Below are 19,894 nucleotides of genomic sequence, written 5' to 3' on the forward strand. Positions count from 1 at the left end.
GTGATGCTGTGTTGTGGTCACAGGAGAGGACACTTGTAAGCATAAAGAAAGCAAAGCAAAACAGGACATGCATTTGATCAAATTAGGACCTGATCTTAGTCCCAGGACACTAACCGAACTCTCCAAAGCTTTCTGTTTCCATCTCTACATCTAGAAGATGCCTTTGAGAACTGTTCTCTGTCTAGCTAGCAATCAATGGTCCTTAAACCCAGTTTTCCTGGCGTGTGCCAGGCCCGGGTTGCCAGGGCTTACTGAGGGATGCTATTGAGTAGACACTATAAAGGATGTGGCAATATGGGTCCTGCCCAGGGAGGAGGAACCTGAGTTTATTCACGGGGTTCTCCCCAGGTGAGATCAGCCTCGGTTTTGTTTCATTTTAGTTCCTCTAGGTGCTTAGAGGCAGCAATGAGCCTCAGCCTCCTGCCTGTCTTCTGTTAGGGGGACCTCTCTGTGAGAGCTTCTCTTTGGGAAGCTGGAGCCTGAGTGCTGTACTCCCAGGGAGGGCGTGCCTTCCAGAGCTACAGAAAGCAAAGGCTGAAGGAGGAGACACTGCTGGGAAAAGGGCAGGGACTGGAGGACCAGACTGAAGAAGAAAGCAGCAACCAACAAAGGGAGAAGTGGCTTCACGCTGCCCTGCTGGGCTGGGACAGCACAAGGTCCTCAGGAATTTCCGAATGTGAGTGTTCTCCAGATGCCCTCTTTCCTTAAGAAGCTAGACTTCCCTCAGGAAGCACAGTGGAGGAAACTCTCCTTATCTCTCTCATTTAAGCTGTCCTCCAAGCAGGAAAGTTTTCTTTCCGTCTTTTTCTAGATAAATCAGGAACTAGCACTCCTTTATCTTCTTGCAGAGGCTATTAGTTTTGGATTTAGCTCTACACAATTTCTTCCCAGTCTTTCAAGCCTTGAAGCGTTGCCTGCCGTTGACTTTGTGTATAAAGGATGCACAGCAGTGTGACCCAGGCTTCAGCCCATCCTGCCAGCTCTCTGCCTGCAGTCCAGGAGAAGGGACAGAGGCCATCAGCTTAGTGATCTGCAAGATCAGGCCTGTTTCCATCCCTCAGAGTTTAGAGGTATGGTATGACAAGGTCGAGGTTATGGCTGTGACATCACTACTAATGGCTAGGGAAGCAGAAAAGTCACATGACGAGGATCCAAGCTTCGTGCTAGTCAGGACTAACAGTGTTTTCCAGTAGTTTCCAGGAGGCAGATTCTTTTCTGGGAGGCAGCTGACAGAGGTTCTGTCGTGGGCAAGTTGGTTCTTGCCTTTAATTTGACTAATGAAGAGGGTGGATTTTCCTCACATACATATGAGGTGTCTGCCCTGCTGTAATGGGCTCATTTTGCGGGGCGTGTGGCTGGAGGAAAGCTTTCTGAATGAATGGGTCTTGTGTGTTATTTGGTGTTTTTTGTTTTGTTCTGTTGTTGTTTGCTTTGTTTTGTTGGTGTTGGGTGTGTGTGTTATGTGTGTGTTATGTGTGTCTGTGTGTGTGTGTGTGTTGTTCTAGAAGCCTTCATATGTTAAATCCTTAAGTGGTAATGTTAAAAGTTTCCATCTAGGGGCTGGAGAGATGGCTTAGAGGCTAAGAGCACTGAGTGCTCTTTCAGAGGTCCTGAGTTCAATTCCCAGCACCCACAACTATCTGTAATGTGATAGAGCATGCAAGTGTCCATGCAGGCAGAGCACTGTATACATAATAAATAGATAAATAAATAACAAGTTTCCATCTGGACGTATCAACTGTAGTATCAAAACAGTGCAGGGCGATGTCTATGCTACTTTCCTTCAGCTGGAGGAACCTGATGATTTGGTTGGCAACAAAGAGAGTGGGCCTTTCACATCTAACATGAGTAAAAGGCTCATTTCTGCCTGCAAAGGCAGACATGGCTCTTGGATCTGGGGAGCATCAAAGTAACCCTGTACCTTTCCCTTAGTCCCGCGTTGAGAATCTCTGCCAAGAGAAACAAAGGCATCCTGTCCATTGGCTAGATCTGGGTAGGGGTTTGAAGTTTACTGCACGTGTTGTCCTTGGCTGGGGCTATAGTTTGCGCAGGACCCCTGGGCCCAGATCCACCCATCATAATGTTCTTCTTATAGGTTTCTAGGACCCTCTGGATCCTTCTGTTTCCTCATTCTCCTATGCTTCTCTCACCGAGAGTCCCAATAGGACAGTTGAGTGGAGAGTGGGGTCTGACTTTCACACGAACTCTGGTGCCCCATATCTGACCACGTCCCCTGGAGGGGGAGACCTGGTGGCACTCAGAGGAAGGATAGCAGGCTACCAAGAAGAGACTTGATATCCTATGAGCATATACAGGGGGCGGAGGTCCCCTCTCAATCATAGTCATAGGGGAGGGGAGTAAGGGGAAAATAGGAGGGAGGGAGGAATCGGAGGATACTAGGGGTGGGATAACCATTGAGATGTAATATGAATAAATTAATAAAATAAAAAAAAAGAAAGAAAGTCAGAATTGGGGTTTTCAGTGGAGGCCCAGAAGTCTGACAGGTCAGTCCTGGAGGGGTAGTCTCTGTTCCTACTCATTTGGGAACTTTTGATATTTTGACGTAATGCTCGCACAGGTGAGCTTAGGTGAGGCTTAGTGTAGTGTCTAAAGAGTCTCCCACACAATATTTGGACCCCAGAATGTGAATAATGAGTGGAAACAGATGGCTGTTCTCTTGATGTTAGAGTAGAGGCCGACTGATAACTTCTCAGTGATTTTAGAATAGGGAACTTAACCCTGTGACCTTCCATACTTCTGATTGTCCAGTGCTGCAAATTGTGGAGCCCCTACCTGCCTCTACTTGTCATTCAGCACTTCTGAGTCTAAATATTCTCCTCTGGAAAAAGGAATGGCCTTCAGGATAATTGTCTTACAGGGATTTTTTTTTTTTTTTTTGGTTTTTCGAGACAGGATTTCTCTGTGTAGCCTTGGATGCCCTGGACTCTCTTTGTAGACCAGGCTGGCCTCGAACTCACAGCGATCCGTCTGCCTCTGCCTCCCGGGTGCTGGGATTAAAGGCGTGCGCCACCACGTCCAGCCCTTACAGGGATTTTTGTAGGTGCCAAATATAAAGCTACAGCAATAGAAATGGAAATATCTATTCTGGGTCGTTATGACTGCCATTAAAGAGCTTTAGAAATGGTTTCATTTGTTCGATGTGGGAGGCTCAGGATCAGCCACATCCACTGCAAGGAGCAGGCATCTCCTGGGCCTGTAGAACGTAGCTGTGCAGAGGGTCTGCTAGACACAGACGTTAGGCTCCTCACCTCTATGAAGCAACTCACGTGTGCAGGTGGCTCTGAGAAGTCCGAGCCAGACGCCGGCCCTCCGCAGGCACACTAAGTATAGGGGAACAGACAGGGTGCCCTGCAGTTAGCACAGCCATTTTAACTGTCAGTGTTCTGCAGTGCCAGTGCCCTCCAGGACTGCTGATTAGACTCTGTGTCGGTGTCCTGGGACCACTCGAAGATGCTGCCTCAGCTTCTGGTCTTCTCTGCTCTGGGTCTACTGGCATGTGGTAAGTTTTCTTTCCTCTTGTCTGGTGTGTGTTTGCTGAATGACACACAATTGTTCTTGTGTGGAATAAAAGAAATGCTCCCAGTATTGTCTTTGCGAGAGCATGTATAGCTCTGCCACGTGCTGAACTGCTCTGGAATTGACATCTTCCATAAGTGTCCTGCCACCTGTTGTGATCTTCCATAAGTTAGTCCATGAGTCTTATTTGATTTCATGCTATAAAGATATCAGCCACTTCAAAGAATTGTTATTGATGATTCAATTAGATATTGTATTTATTACTTTTCTGTGACAAAATATTTGAAAAAAATGGTTTATTTTGTCTTGCAGTTCTATGATGTGTGTGTGTGTGTGTGTGTGTGTCTGTATGTACGTATATACAGATAGATGCATGTATGTATACCATAATGGTGGGAAGACATGATGGCAGGAATGTAAGGCATTTGGTCACCTTGTTTCTACAGCTGTAATGCAGAAAGCAGTGAATGCTGGTGCTCAGCTTCCTCTTGCTCAGTCTGGTACCCCAGCTCATGGAAAGTGCTGCCTAAATGAAGGGCATCTGTTCCCAGTTTAACTAGCCTAATCTAGTTACTTCCTTGTGGTCATGTCTAGAGACTTGTCTCTTCAGTGATTCTAAGTCTAGTCAAGTTGACTATAAAGGTTTAGCACATTGTTCAAATAATGAATATTAGGAAATTTATAGCTCGAATTGCCATCACCATCACCATCATCATCACCATCACAGCTAAACCCAGCTCAGAGTTTACATTCATAAATAAACAACCAATTATGTCAGTGCAGGGCTGCCTTTACAACATCATGACATGCTTTCTCGTTTTGTAAAGTTATTAGACACAGAGTAAATATATGTAAATTCTGTTGAATTAAGTGGGCTTGAGTTTGGCAATTCTTAAATGCTGAGTGTATTTCCACACTGTCCGCCACAACTTAGCTATGTCTCTGCCTTCTACTCTTAGGTAGCCATGTTACTGGGTTGCATGAAGTTAGTGTTGGGGACACTGACAGATCAGAGAGTGCGTAGTTCATCTTTTCATCCCGTGTGTGAGGACACTAAAGCCTGATGGGGGAAGTGATCTGCCCAGATGTGACAGTGAGTTGGAACTGGCCCTCAGTCAGTTGCCTGGCTCTACTTTGCATCTGTCTACTCACTGGCTGATGGCTATTCTTTGTCTCTGAGGGTCCTGTGGGTTTGCTTGTCCCAGTCTCCTGCTCTGGTGAGGCCTCCTGCATTTACATCTACCTCCATTAAACCCACACTTGCTGAAGCCTTCCCTTGCCCCAAGTTAGAGCAACGTTGCTTTCCCTGGGGCACCTGCATACCTACCAACAGAGTCATGGGTACACATGATAGGGCCACATACAAAATAATGGTGCCCACCATAATAGATTTATGAAGCATATGCTGGTTCTCGAGGCAGAAATATATGCATCACTCTGACTGTCTTCAGAAACCCCACGTGTCGACAATTTAATAAGGATCATTTTCTCTAGGCTCGTTCTCAGGTCCCTTTATCCCTTATTGTTCGTGCCCCATTCTTGGATAGATGAATAGGTTTCCAACTTCAGCAGTCGCGCCTGTAACCAGGCAACTTAGCAGGGCTGAGTACAGATTTGGATGTCGACTGTGCCCAGGCCACAGAGATGAGAATGGGTCGTTTGGAGTGAGGAAGCTCCTTCCAGGGCTTACGTATGCTATGGTGGGGGAGCTGGTGTCTTGGGTAGGGCCTGTTACTTGCTGATCTGTAGTCTTTCTTACAGGTGGTCCTTCCATAGTTTCCCGAAAGGAGTGGGGAGCAAGTTCACTCACCTGCAAAGTCCCGCTGAGCCTGCCTGTGCCCTACCTCATAATAGAGCAGCTTACCAGGATGGAGTGCCAAGATCAGATCACCTGCAGCCAGATGGTGCGGGTCTTACAGTCTCATTCTGCCTACAACAAAGGCTGGTGTGATGTGGCCTTCAAGTAAGAGGATGGTCAGGTCTCCAAACCCCACTCTCTCGGTGTTATTCCTTTTCCACGTTTCCCATTTTGGGAGGCTTCACTTGTGTTGTGTTGTGTTGTGTTGTGTTGTGTTTATTATGACTGAAGGGTGTTAGAAAAAAAGGGCTACATCATCATCATCATCATCATCATCATCATCATCATCATCATCATCATCATGATCACCCAGAAGTCATTAGGAGGAACAGCTCTGAGTATTCAGGAGAGCTCATGAAGGACACAGAGAAGGTTGTGTAACAACTGCTGCCACCTTTGGAAAGCCCCCTCCCCCCACCCCCCACCCCAATGACAGATCACAAAGGTCTTCATTGCTTTTGCCCAACTAGGAGCAGTGGGGAAAAGGAAGGTTGCCACCTTTATTACCTAAATGAGAGTGTCGCAGTCTATGGAAACCAAAGAACTTGGTTACAGTAGCATGTACCAAGGGGGAGTGGGCTCGCTCAGAGTTGTGGCAAGGCTGCACGTTGATGCAGCACACACTCTCTCCTTCCCTTCCAGGCAGCTCTCATAGCCATGAAGCATTTTCCCGTTTACTACCCTGGATGACCACTAGGTGTCACCAGGGGATGAGTGGGCATGGGGAACGGTAGAAAAGAGAGCCCATGCTAAAGTGAGCGCAAGGCACAAGTAGCTCTCTTATCCTGCAGTGAGCGTCTACCTTGAGAGTTCTACTCAAAGCCCCAAGGTTGTTTTTGTTTGTTTGTTTGTTTTTTGGATTAGCCTCAAGAACCAGGAAGCTCACCATTATATAAAGAAGGAGAGTAGGGGTAGTGGTGGATTTAAAAGACAAATAGAAATAACTTCTGAAGTCTCCATTTTGCAAAGGATAGTCTGTGCTTTCATATATTTTCAGCTTTAAAGCCAGATAAGTAAGACCAGCTGGCGACTGGCTGCACCACCTAAAACTGCATGTTGCCGGGGACCTCTGCTCAGCCCAGCCCTTGGTGGGAGTCGCGTTGACTTCTGGTCAGCCCTTGGTGGGAGTCTCGTTGACTTCGTTAACTACAGTGCACCTGCCAGTCCCTGTTCCACATTGTTCCACGGTTGCTGCTGAAGTGCTGCGCACTTCAATCATGGTTTCTGTAGGTGGTTTCAACTGCTCTGCCTTTAAAAATCAGGTTTCTGCAGTGGCAGTGTAAGCCACCTTTTGACAGTGTGGTTCTGTGAGGGAGCGTTCACATCGAAGTAATCACGGGCTCTGCAGAAGTGACCGTGGAGCCTGCTGGAACCACCAAAGAGCAGAGAAGTGATGGCCACGCTTCAGGTGCCATCTGGTTCTCTGGGTCAGGTGAAAGAGCCTCCGTCCTGGCAGGCCTACTTAACCTTGGAAAGTGTTCTTTCCGTGTTCAGTTTGCTCTGGAATTCACAGTCTAGTAAAAGGCTGGACTCTAGCAAGGGTTATGAAAGGCCATTTCCAAGATGGATTGGAAGGTAGAGAACAGCAGGATGGACAGAGATAAAGGAAGGGAGTAGATTAAAAGAATATAGATGTGATTTAAAAAATAAACAATAAGATGAAGCAAACAAAATTTCTGTGACCTACAGGAGTCTGTGAAGAGTCAGTTTTAGGAAACTCTTGAATTGTCTTTAATTGTTTTAAAGAATGCTCAAGTGCTTGGTCCGATAGCTAAAAACAAAACCAAGATGAATTCGCTGGGTGTAGTGGTCCATGACTCCATTAAGTTTCAAGCTAGCCTTGGTAACAGGAACAAATCAGGTTTCGATGCCTGCCCATCCCAAATAGCAGCAGCAACAACAAAAACATAATGAATTACCAAGCAGGCCCTCAAAAAGATGCAACTAATTGTCCTCAGGTCCTGGCGAGTCACACATTCAAATTCCACTTTGAAGTGAGTTCTTTCTTTCTTTCTTTCTTTCTTTCTTTCTTTCTTTCTTTCTTTCTTTTCTTTCTTTCTTTCTTTAATAAGTGAGAGCCTGGAGAACAAGTCAAGATCCAAGTCAAAACCAAAATTGAAATATATTCCTATTTCTTTAGGAAATCTAAAACAGTCACTCTATTTTGTTCCCATTGCTGCGTTATTGGAACTTCATTTTTTTTTTCCACGAGCCTCTAGGATCATGTTGGGAAAGTGAATTTTCTTGGTACGGAGATTTACCACTAAATCTATATCTTTGTTTGGCAGCTTCCTGGTTGGGGATGATGGCAAAGTATATGAAGGTGTCGGTTGGCGTGTCCAAGGCTCCCATGCTCAAGGCTACAGGAATGTTTCTCTGGGCATTGCCTTCTTTGGTAGTAAGATAGGTAATAGTGCTTCCCTCCAGACTCGGAACGCGTTCTGCACCCTTCCTCCTCCCTCCAGACTCGGAATGTGTTCTACACCCTTCCTCCTCCTCCTTTTCTCAATGCTCCTAGTTTTTTAGCCTCCGTTGTATTTTGCCGTCCCTGATAACCACTGTTTCTGGAAACCCCCTTCTGCTGTTGCACTCTATGGCACAGAGCTCTTTTTTTTTTCTCCTCGTTCATGCTCTATACTTGTTTGTATACGGCTACAGCTGCAATAGTTACGGCCAGTGGAATCTAAAGTCGTCTGCCACTGATATTTCAGTTGCCACAGGCAGAGAGCATGGGTTATTTCTTTCTTCCGGTAACTTTTGTTGGTAGAGACAAAAAGAGGTCAGTAAGCAAAGAAAAGGAATTGAAGTAGTTAATGGCCTCCCGCCCGCTACCTCCACGGCTCCACTCCCAAGGAAAGCAGAGCAGAGACCAGAGGGGAGGATGTGCTGCAGGGTAATAGGTCAGGAAGAGATATCCACCAGGACAAGCCACTCTTTACTAGGGATTTTAATAGGGAGGTTCAGCGAGAATCATACGAGTTAATCGATATAAAGGGGTTTAAGGCATGCCTGGTCCTTGCACTTGCTCAATAAACACCGCCACCCTTTCTCATCTGGTTGGGTTCACCTGACTTGGTCAAGCACGTCCGTCTCTCCCCACGTGTCTTTCAGCTGGTTCTTTCCCTTCTGTCCGAACCCAGAACGAATAGCCTAATTGTGGCCCTTAGAGGAGGTTCCTAAGTGGTCGCTTAGAGTTCTGACCAAATAGTTCCTACCTCTCAGGCCTTCTGCCTGTCTTTTCCTGTGTACCGGTCACTCAGGCTGGAGTTCCTTACTAACTGTTTTTTACTTCATATTATTCTCCTGAAGGCAGCAGCCCCAGTCCTGATGCTTTATCAGCTGCCGAGGACTTGATTTCACTCGCCACTCAGCAGGGCTACCTGTCACCCAGGTACATCCAGCCATTTCTCTTAAAAGAAGAGACCTGCTTGGTTCCTCAGCATTCAGAGATACCCAAAAAAGGTAAGACCCTCAACTCAATATGCCTACCATTGTGTTGCCTTCCAACTACATTTGAGAAATGTTCTCCTGTTGGGCGCTCAAAGGTTTCTTGGATTAAGAGCCTATGCCAGAACTATGAAATTGGGAAAGGTATTATTATTTGATCACTTAAGACTTAGTCAGAGCTTGAACACACTAGCTAGACAAGTGCTCCACTGTTGAATGGCATCCCTGCTAACTGAAGAAGTTAAGGAGACTCGTTTTCTCTCTCCTCTCCATCTCACCAAAATGTTATCATCACAGACCCATTCTTGCCACAAATAAATGTATAATCATATTTTTCCTGAGTCTACAAGAAGCATGAAATCTTTAAATTTATCATATATCTATGAGGAAAAAAATACATATGAATCTCCTGCCATCAGGGAACTCACACTTCAGTGAGGAAAGTCAGAACATGAGCAAGCAATAAATGCAGTGTGCTAGATAGCATGGATAAGAGAGAGGAAAGCAATGTGTGGAAACTGAGTGGACACATTTACATAGTGTGGAAACACACACACACACACACACACACACACATACATACACATACATACACACACACACACACACACACACACACACACACACACACACACACACGCTTTTCCAAGTCAAGCCAACCTTTTCCATGGCCATGGTGCTTAGGAAATTGAAATTTACAGGCAGTACTGATATTAGAATTCTAAGAAACCAAATAATGAAAATGGTGTGCTAGATTGGGAAAAAAATATCAGTAAATTAAAACCAATAAAAATTAATGCACACACCCAGTAAACAGCTCCCCTCCCTCAGATCCACTGATATTTAAAATTTTGTTTTTAAGATTATAAATCTCTAAATAAAAATCATCTTGTTTTTGGCTGGTACTATCCTCAATAATGATATTTCTGTAACATTGTAAGTTCTTGGTAGACTCCATATTATTTCCACATGAACTTTATTGGTTTAAAGAGTGGGCTGAGTTTGCACAGGTCCACCTTATTATGTGGCACACATATAAGCATGTAGGTGCCCTGTGGTTTGAAGACTACAGGCTCGCCTCTGTCTCACTAACCTGTTCCTTTCTGCTTTCCTATTGGCTCCTATGTCAGTAAATCCCATGCTTTTTATTTGCTCCAGTGTCCTGATCTATGTTCCTGTCCTTTACAGGCGTCTACTGCCAAGTTCACATTAGACTGTGTTCATACTTGCAAGACACTGGTGAGAGACTGGTGTGAACTGGCCTCTGATTGATTGTATGTCGGTTTCATGAGAGTGCAAAGCAAATTCTCGTCCCCTCGGTTTTTTACTTTGCTGCAGCATGCCCCGATATCGTCCCACGGTCCGCTTGGGAAGCCAGAGAGACACACTGCTCTCAAATGAGCCTTCCAGCCAAGTTTGTCATCATCATCCACACTGCTGGGGAAAGCTGCAACCAGTCCGCCGACTGCTTGGTTCGCGTCAGAGACACACAGTCTTTTCACATAGACAAGCAAGATTTCTGTGACATTGCATACCAGTAAGTGGGAAACGACCTCCCTGTCTCCAGGGCCGTGAAGAGCAAAACTGGGGGAGCTCAGGTGTTTTACACAGATGCTGTGCTTTATTCTTGCAAGACTCTGGACTGTCAGGCGTGTTCTCCAGTGTAATTGGGAAGACTAAAAATAAGGCACAAGAGACAGTGAGAAAAGTAATGTATGAATCCCCAAGCAGGGCCAGAGTAGGGTGTGTCTTCTTAGGTTTCCAGTTCCAACAAGAAGGGTTAAGGTCTTGGCTATCTCCAGCTTCTTCTCTGTGAGGCTGGAATCTTGTTACTCTTCTGTTACTCACCACACAGAGATTTTAACCATTCTGGGCTCTTTTGTCTAATGTCTACAGTAGGGACAATATTTTCTGTTTGAAGACAGGAAGTGAGATCCAATATTCTCTTCTGGTTCCCTTCATGCCAGTATCATATTAAATATATTATATTATTATATAAATTTATAATTGTTATATAATTACTTATATAAATTTATATATGAGTCCTGCTCAAACCTAAAAGTGAGTTTACAAGAGAAGGGTAGGGGATGCAGGAGCTGGAATGCTATGGAGATTTTGTAAGTAAAACTGATGAAAACTTAGTTTGTGTGAAGGGGAACTGAGAGTGTAGAAAGCCATACCCCCTTAAAAGTTAAAAAAAAAACAAACCAGTATTTAATTTTATGTATATGAGAGGTTTGTCTGTGCGTGTGTGTGTGTGTGTGTGTGTGTGTGTGTGTGTGTGTGTGTGTGTGTGTGTACACACACACATATGCTGCAGGCATATATGGCACCTGCAGAGAACAGAAGAGGGCCTTGGATCCCCTGTAGTGAGTTACAGATGCTTATAAGCTGCTATACGGGTGCTGGAAACCAAGCCTTTGTTCCGTGCAAGAGCATCAAGTGCTCTCAACGGTGAAGCGATCTCTCTAGCTTCCTGGTTATGATTTTAAGAGTGGGTTGGGAGGAGGCAGAACTCTAGGCAGCGTGCTGGTATAGTATCCCAAGTTGGAGTTGGACAAGGGCAGGTGGATGGGAGCAGTGGGAGAATTTAAAAGCTAGGTGAAAGACACAACTGATGGTGGCTGAATGGAGCTCTGAGAGGGAAAATAAGGGATCTGAGGTGATGCTTCCCTTTCTGGATGCAGACTGTGTAAAAGGTGACTGTTTGGCTTTATTTTTGACATGTTGGATTTTAGAGATAATGATTGAAGCTGTGGGAGTGGATGATTGTTTAGCCTGGGTGAATGTCCTCAGTGGATGATTGTTTAGCCTGGGTGAATGTCCTCAGTGGATGATTGTTTAGCCTGGGTGAATGTCCTCAGTGGATGATTGAGAGGACAGCTGGGTCCTAAGGAGAAATCACAGGAATCTGAAAAGCACAGCAGTTAAGGGAAGGTTAGGTGAGATGGAAATGACCTGAGAAAGAAAATGGCGAAGGAGACCAAGGATGGTACAGCCCACTGAAGCCCGGGGAACAGAGAGCTTCGTTGCTCATAGTCAAGGTGGTCCAATCATCTTGGCTGAGTCAGATTACGCGCTGGGGATGAAGGTGGGTTTTTTTGCCCTTTATTTCTGCACATTGGCACATAAGAGGCACCTAGACTGCACGTGATAAACAGAGTGACAGAGGCAAACCGTGCTCCTCAGCCTGACTTCCTTATTTTTCTTTACCCAATCCTAGCTTTCTGGTGGGCCAGGATGGCGGAGTATACGAAGGAGTTGGCTGGCATGTCGAAGGCTCCCACACCTATGGGTACAATGACATCGCTTTAGGAATTGCCTTCATGGGAAACTTTGTAGGTAAGGCATAAAGGGGGCGGGGAGTTCTGCCTAAGGAAGTGTCACGTGGAATACTCAGGAGGCACAGGGCAAAGGGGGCAGCATTGTGACACCGAAAGTACATGGTAGCTAGCGTCAGCAGAACATTTCAGATTTAAGGAAAATTCTCATTAAAGAATGAGTGCCCCTCGGAGCATCTCACAAATAGAATATTTGCCCCCAATCCTTCCACATGCACCCAAAACTGCATTTCATCTTTTATCCACACCCACGACAAATATGGAGAAAAGGGGAGGGAAGAGGGGGTTCTTGAAAACTTTGGTACCTTTATGTCTCATTTGGGAAATGTGTGCCCTCTCTTAATAACCATGGCAATAATGGTGGGACGTATCCTTGCCTGCAGTGACACAGTAGAAGAAAACCCAGTACTGTGTCTGTTCCGCACGTACTGAGAAAACTGTGTCATGCTAAGCATTCAATTCCAGGGCAGTTTTAAATTTTCTAAAGACGTTTCATTCAGATGGAATAAGGAAACACGATAGTTTTGTTTTATGCGTTGTGCCTAACTAGCTGTTGGCTTCGGCGACTGTGGGACGGGATAGGGTGGGAGATGGCTGGGGGGGGGGGGAGACTGGGAGCTGGGTACTTGTCACTGCCATAGCCAAGCAGTTTGGAGCCCATAAGGACTATGGGTAAATGCCTTTTGCAGAAAAGCCTCCAAATGAAGCCGCACTGCAGGCAGCCCAGGATTTGATCCAGTGTGCCGTGGCCAAGGGGTACCTGACCCCCGACTACCTGCTAATGGGCCACAGCGATGTGTCCGACATCCTCTCCCCTGGACAGGCATTGTACGACATCATCAAGACGTGGCCTCACTTCAAGCACTGAGGGAGGCCCCAGTCCCATCTGAGGATGCTCTTCCTCCTGCTGGATGTCTGTCCTCACCCCCACCCCACCCCCATCTTGGCTCAGCACCTCCCTCTCTTCACAGTTTCAACGAGTTACAGCAGCCTGTCTCCCTGATAGCCTCCAGGGTCTCCCAAGCTTTGCACTTACAGTCTTCAGTCGGGGGACGGCTTCCTCTCTTCACCTTCCTCTCCCAAGGGGATTCACCTGCTCATCCAGGGGAGGCTTTCTTTCCCTTCTTACCTGTCCCTTGCCTTGTATGCAATCACCCATGGTCTGTCTGGAGGCTCCCGGTGCTCACCCATAGCTCTAGCCTTCCTGTGTGCATTTCCTTCTTGTACACATTTGAACACTCCTCGCGTTTAAGGGCTGAGGTCAGTTGTCTTCAGACGTGTCTGTTCGCTTGAGACTGTGTTATCAGCTTTTCCAGCACAGCCGCTGAATTTCCTTTGTCACTACGTACCTCGTATCAACTGTTGAGCTGAGGTAGACACACTGGATGCTACAGATGTTTGCTGCAGGAAAAAGGTGTAAAAGAGCCAATTCCAGTCCCTTCCTATGTGTCCTCTTCGCTCATCACTGATCCATAGAAAGCCCTGCAGGATGGTGGCTGTTTACCCTGGCCCCTCCCAGAGGCTCGAGCTGGCTGTGGGGACTCGTGTGTAACAGACTCTGTATCTCCGGTCTTCTGTTCCTTGTCCTCAGAGCACCCTGAAGACCAGCCAGGCAGACCTATGTTCATTGGTGCTGCCCCACTCTCTATGGTCTGCCTGTGCCTGGCTGGGCCATGCTGAGCTGAGAGAGGGCCCAGAGCCTTTGGGTTTTGTAGCTCCCAGCCCTCCCTGCTGGCTCCTTCTTCTCAGAGGGAAGAACCCTTTATCACTGTAGCAGAGACAGCCCCCTTCCCCAACACACACACACACACACACACACACACAAACACACGCTTGCTGTTCAAAAGATGTGTACAGGCTGGTTCTTGCTTTTGGGCCTAACCCAGAATCAAGGTGAGGATGGAGAAAGGAGAAAGGGTGGGCTTGAGAGGAGGACACATGAACACCTTCCCCTGTGGGTTAATCCTGTGGTGCGTTGGCTTTCAGAGTGTTTGCATGTCTCTTACGAGCCCTCACAACTTCATATTTACTCGGGTTTTTGCTTTTTCACAGGCCCTTTCCTTTGGATGTCGTTAGAATGTCATTTCCCCCCCCCCCCCCAGGGCATCCCAGGCACGCAGTCAGGAGAAGGAATGAGTTGTCTATTGGGTCAGGCTTCGAGAGACATAGCAACAACTCTTGATTTACACAGTAGGGGTAGAGTGCACACTCCACAGGCCTTTCTGTCAAAGGCTCTTGACCATGCAGTTTTTTTTTTTCCTGTGTGGACAGAGGCTGGGGACGGACTTCCCAGCAAAGGTAAATTTAACACCTCCCATACAGGAAGTGATCATAGTAGTAGTCATGAGATGCTAAGAAAAGAGTCTCACCCAGAGCCACCTGGTACGGGTTGAGTGTACCCCTTGACATCCATGTATTAGAAAATCGGTCCCTGACAGGCAATAGTGTTGTTGAGAGATGGGGCTTTTAGGGGTGATTAATGAGTTAATGTCGTTACTGTAAGTATGAATGTGTTATAACTGAGTGTGACACCCCCCACTCTCTGTGTTTTTCCACTCTGCCACATAATGATACAGCAAGAGTGTTTTGCGACTCTTTCTTTACTTTGAACCTCACAGAGTTCAGACTACACAAAATAAATCTTTGTTCGTTGTGAATTACCCAGTCTCTAGCATTCTGTTAAGACGCACACAATGGACTGAGACATTAATACTGATTTATTGACTTTTCTTACCATCGCCCAAAGTAGAGGTCCCTTCTCTTCTCATTAGTCACCATTTTCAGGTCTCAAGGACTCATTGCCTTGGAAGGGAATTACAAAGTCCCCATCTCCGTCAGCTGTCACGGAGGCTGCCTCGTGAGGCAGGCCTGCACGGTCTGGATTACTGTTTACTCCAAACCGTCCTCTTTTTAAGGATTTTAAATATATGTCTTAACTAAACGCAGAACACTCAGCTGGCAACCTCTTCTTCAAGGTCATCTCGGAGGCAGCCCATTGCAGGAACTTTGCCTCTTCTGTGTCTTTTTATTGAGAAATTCTTCCTGGCTCCCCATCAGTCACTTTTATTAACATCAGCCTCCGATGACTGAGTGTTAAGTGAGTGAGTGTGAGAAGGGATTTTAGAACTCACTTTTGGCAGTCAATCATCGTTCAGCTAAGGCATGCACAGTCACGCTGGAGTGCGGTTGCCTCTGTTATATCTCTGACTCTCAGGGAAATGATGCGCTTTCTCAGGTACCAACCTCAGCCACATGGGGGAGTTCTGTGCCTGTTGAGTTCCAGCTTTGTGAGGAGCCAGTTACACCCACAGGCAGGCATAAATGAGACAGCCTATGGTGAGGGTGCAGAAGTGTCCCTCAGGGCTGCTGGCCCTCTGGGGTGGACCTGGCTCCTGAGCTCATTGATTGGGTTGTTTTTCATAGCAGGCATAGAATGCACACTTCACAGGCCTTTCTGTCAAAGACTGTGGCGCATCTTTTTAGTTCCTGATGAAATGAGCATTACAAAGGGTAAAACCCCTATTTTACATAAGACTGGACTCCAAGCAGTCAATATGTTCCTCTTCATCCAGTCAATAAAGGAAGATACTCTGGATCTGGGGTGAGGAATACCTCCCATCATGCCCTGCTGGAATACCTCCCATCATGCCCTGCTGGAATACCTCCCATCATGCCCTGCTGGAATACCTCCCATCATGCCCTGCTGGAAAGCATACTGTCCCCTCTTCTTTCCCGCCCCTTTTGCCTGATTGCTATCCTTAGGCCTCGCTTCTCATCCCCTATCCTGATGCCTTCAGCTCCTTTTGATTTCAAAGGCACTTTTTGAAGATTAGTTTTTACACAATACCTGCTTCTTGGTGTCCACAGACTTTCACAGGCCTCTGGATGGCTTATTCCTGCCCCCCCTTTACCCCCCCCCCCCAATCCTGGCCTCCCTGGGAGCTGTGTCTGCTGTCTGTGCTAACACCTCCAGGGCCCCACCCTGAGCCAGGCGCATTACTGGTGCCAACTAAGTGTTTGTGGAATGAAGGAGGGGAGGGTAGGTGGGGCAGGCAGGAGGAGGGCGGCGGCCCCTGCTTAGCTGGTCTTGCATACTTTGCTGCGGAGTGGGAAAATCCCAGAGATTTTTTTTTTTTTTTAATGACAGAACCCATCCCGCTTGCTCCGCTTTGCCAGATTCATTACAAGTTAATTCTAATTCTAGGCCACTCATTGCCCCCGCCTTGTGGTGGCTTCCTCAACACTTGTGAGAACTGCGGAATCATTGTTCTCCAGAATCCATGTGTGACATCCGCAGCCTGTAACCTCCCTGCGGTGGCCTCAGCCCTGGAGAGCGCAGGACCTGACGCTGCTGCCCTCTATGACGACCCCCTCCCCTCGCCCTGCCTTCCCCGTGATTCTATGCCTATTGTCCCTTGGCCTGCCCTATCTGTAGCTCTGTATCTTTCCCTCTACTGTTTCTATCTTTGCTCGTCTCTCTCCCCCATCTTCACCTGACTCTATTTCTTTCTTTTTCTGCCTCTCAGGGCATCTAATTTCCTGCCTCTCTGTGCCCCTCTGGCCACTGCCTTTGCCTTTAGTCTAGAATTACGCTAGACGGTGGGAACGTGTGGTGGCATCAAACTTTAGCTCAAGAAACACTCAACGAGCAGCTCCGCTCTGGCCCCTGAAAATCGCCTGTGCTGTCTGGCCTGGGGCTTCCACAGATGCTGGAGGATGGGAGGAGAAGGGCAGGAAACAGGGTGTCGTGCTTCTGGGATGGGAAGATGTATGTTTTTCAGGAGCTTAGAGGCAGGCAGAGCAGGGGCCAGGTGTGTTTCTGGCCCAGCAGGTTCTGCAAAGGCAGGCCTGAGAAGGGCAGGGACTTCCAGCTGGCCTTTGAAAGGGAGGAAGGCATTAATCACATGGGAGGAGTTGTGGGAGGAAGTGCAATTTCTAGGAGGTGGGGCACAAGCCTTTGGTGGTGCTTCCACAATGGATTGAAGCAAGAAGCGTCCCTCCCCTCGAGGGCTCGCCTCTCAGGAAACTGGGGGCGGGGGTGGGGAGGGCTCTCTGACCTGAGTGATACAGCTATTTTGATTTATTTATTTATTAAGTATACAGTGTTTTGCCTGCATGTGTGCCTGCACACCAGAAGAGGGCGCCAGATCTCATTCCAGGTAGTTGTGAGCCACTGTGTGGTTGCTGGGAATTGAACTCAGGACCTTTGGAAGGGCAGGCAGTGCTCTTAGCTTCTGAGCCATCTCTCCAGCCCTGATACAGCTATTTTGAAGGAAAGATGAGGAATTCCCTACAGACCCCTACTCTCAGCTAAGCATTCAGTTCTAGAAGTCTAAGTCATAAGACCCCCAAATTAAGACTGACTCATGTTGTCCTTCGTTGGCATCTTACTTGTAATTTCCTCCCTCTTTTCCTACATTCCGTCACTTTCCCACTAGATTATAAATTCTGAAGGGACCATGTTTAGTCGTGCTGGTTTCCTGATCTGGCACACAGTAGGGCCTCAGCTAGCACCTAGGAATTGCTACATCTAAGGAACATGAGGTGCCATTCTCCATTGGTGTGTCTTGGGGCATGTGGCAACTGTAGTTGTTTCCCCCACCCATGGGTCTGTATTTGCTAAGCCCCTTTGGGCAGATGTAAAGAAGGGTCCTACTATGCAAAGAGGAAGAGGTCAAAGGCAAATTGAGCCAAGGTTAAAGTAAGTTGTAGTTAACCACAAAAAAGAATGAAGGCCCTTGTGAGTGACTGGGGGCCCTTCTGTCACTTGTTTGTCCTCTCCTTGAGCATACTCTGTTCTGGGAACATCCCATATGCGATTCTGTTTAACCCCTAGCCCTGCAGAGCAGTAGCTTTCCTGTCAGACTTGAGGAAACAGCATGGGCTTGGTGGGATCAAGTCACTTTCTTAAGGTCACACACTAAGTACATGCCAGTGCTGAACTGGGTTACTAGTCCTTTGTCACAGCAGCTGTCTTCTGGGCGCTCCCCGAGCCTTTATAGCTGGTGGAAAAGGGCTAGCGGTGCCTGGCAGAGTCAACCAAACTGAAATATTCCCTTTGAACCAACAACACGCTTCAGTTGACATTAGATGTAGGATCCTAGGTCAGTGGTGCTGTTTTGGGCTCATGTGCTCCTCCTCCTTCCTCTCCTCTTTCTCCGACTCTTCCTAACCCTTAGCACTGCAGCGCAGGACTGCCCTACGTGTCTCATCACCATATCATCCCATCAGCCTCCCTTTTATCACAGCTGCTGTTAGCCCACCCCTTACCCCATCACGCCTGGTTTGTCTTGATTTAGAGTCTTGTTAGCTGTTTGCCTGTAATTCCAATCTGTTGAAATCCTTCTGAGCCTTGGTTCTGTCATTCTCTTTGTCATCGCTCATTTCTTTATCCATGGATCATCACCCACCCATCAGACACTGGTGTGAATTGGGCAACCGCCCCGGGGTATTTGTATGCAGCTCGCCCAATCTGACACACAGGAGAATGCTTCTGTGAACACGGGTGTAGTATTGTCTCTGTTTTACAGGCAAGAAACAGACTCCGATGAGGCCTGGTGCCTATCTCTTTGCTATTGTCTTGTGTGGGTTTTGTGGCGATCTGCCTTCAGCTGTTTATAATGTCTGACAGCCTCTCATGTGCCCCAGGTTGGCTTCAAACTCACTGTGTAACCAAGGATGGCCTCGAATCCCTAACCCCTCTGCCTCTGCCCCCTTAGTCTCTTGATTCTATTTCTTGTGTCAGTCATAAAGGCACTGGACACGTCCTACCCATTTTCCAGGCCTTATAAGTCTGTGACTGCCGGATGGAGAGGAATTGGGGCTAAAATCCAAGTGCGTGCACGCGTGCTCCTGTGTGTTAAACCAGTGCTGCTGATCATTGCTATTGGGAGTCCACTTCTGTTACCGAAAGCCCTGATGACTGCAGTGATAACTAGTATTCTAATGATGGTAAAAAAAAAATATATTTATTTATTTATTTTGGGCTTGGCAGCAAGGATATCCCTTAACTCTGTTCTCTTAAGAGAGATTGTTGTATTTTTCTGTGTGTAGCTTTCCCTGCATCTATGTCTACGCTGACATTCCTGATGTCAGTGAAAGCTGGAACTGGATTAACTCCATTCGCAATGCCCCCTTGTCCTTAGATATTTTCTATGTATGCTGAGTTTCACATTTCCAGAGTATTTTTCCGGTATTATGGCCATCTGACCCAGCTGTGGTTCCCTTAACCCTGTTAGTTCACAATCCATGGACTTTTGGTGATTGAGGAAATGCAAACTATGATGTCATTTACAATCACAGAAAATTTGGGCCTGAATTCTAGATATAGGGGTGAAGAGATGGCCGAGCTTGTTGTACAAACAGTGTAGTCCCCATCAAGCGTAAGGATCAGCACAGAGTTTCTGTTCATTGGTCAACCAACCAGGCCAGGCAGTCTGTGAGCTCCACCTTCAGTGAGAGACCATGTCTCAAATAATAAAGTGGAAAATGATGAAGAAAGACATGTGGCATCGACCTCTGGCCTCCACACATACACATGTACACATGTACCTGCACACATATATGCATACACCCACATGAACGTGAACATATGCCACACGCACGAAAGACTCTAGTTGCAATAAAGTCAAGGATTTTTTTCTTAAACCTTCTTGGTGCTGGTTTCAGGGCGATGGGTTCTGAGATTCCACAAGTCAGAGATGCCAAGCGA

The 19,894-nt window shown here is 46.9% G+C and overlaps 1 protein-coding gene across 1 annotated transcript; it reads left to right on the forward strand.

Moving 5' to 3' along the window:
- Nucleotides 1–348: 348 nt before the first annotated feature.
- Nucleotides 349–14,843, forward strand: LOC311590269 (peptidoglycan recognition protein 3). Its single transcript, XM_084769166.1, has 9 exons — nt 349–676; nt 892–1,070; nt 3,411–3,520; nt 5,299–5,500; nt 7,684–7,802; nt 8,705–8,857; nt 10,181–10,379; nt 12,066–12,184; nt 12,873–14,843. Exons 3-9 carry the CDS (start codon nt 3,472–3,474, stop codon nt 13,049–13,051), a joined length of 1,020 nt encoding a protein of 339 aa, XP_084625292.1. The 5' UTR covers nt 349–676; nt 892–1,070; nt 3,411–3,471; the 3' UTR covers nt 13,052–14,843.
- The last annotated feature ends 5,051 nt before the right edge of the window (nt 14,844–19,894 follow it).

This window comes from Acomys minous (assembly GCF_964271855.1).
Source record: "Acomys minous genome assembly, chromosome: 19".
NCBI classification, from domain to species: Eukaryota; Metazoa; Chordata; class Mammalia; order Rodentia; family Muridae; genus Acomys; species Acomys minous.

Bases quoted from the DNA above. Each gene is read 5' to 3' on its own strand.
- LOC311590269 (XM_084769166.1), top strand. From the start codon at position 3,472: ATGCTGCCTCAGCTTCTGGTCTTCTCTGCTCTGGGTCTACTGGCATGT. The intron at 3,521-5,298 runs GTAAGTTTTCTT...TCTTTCTTACAG, and splicing joins TCTGGGTCTACTGGCATGTG to GTGGTCCTTCCATAGTTTCC. The intron at 12,185-12,872 runs GTAAGGCATAAA...TGCCTTTTGCAG, and splicing joins CTTCATGGGAAACTTTGTAG to AAAAGCCTCCAAATGAAGCC.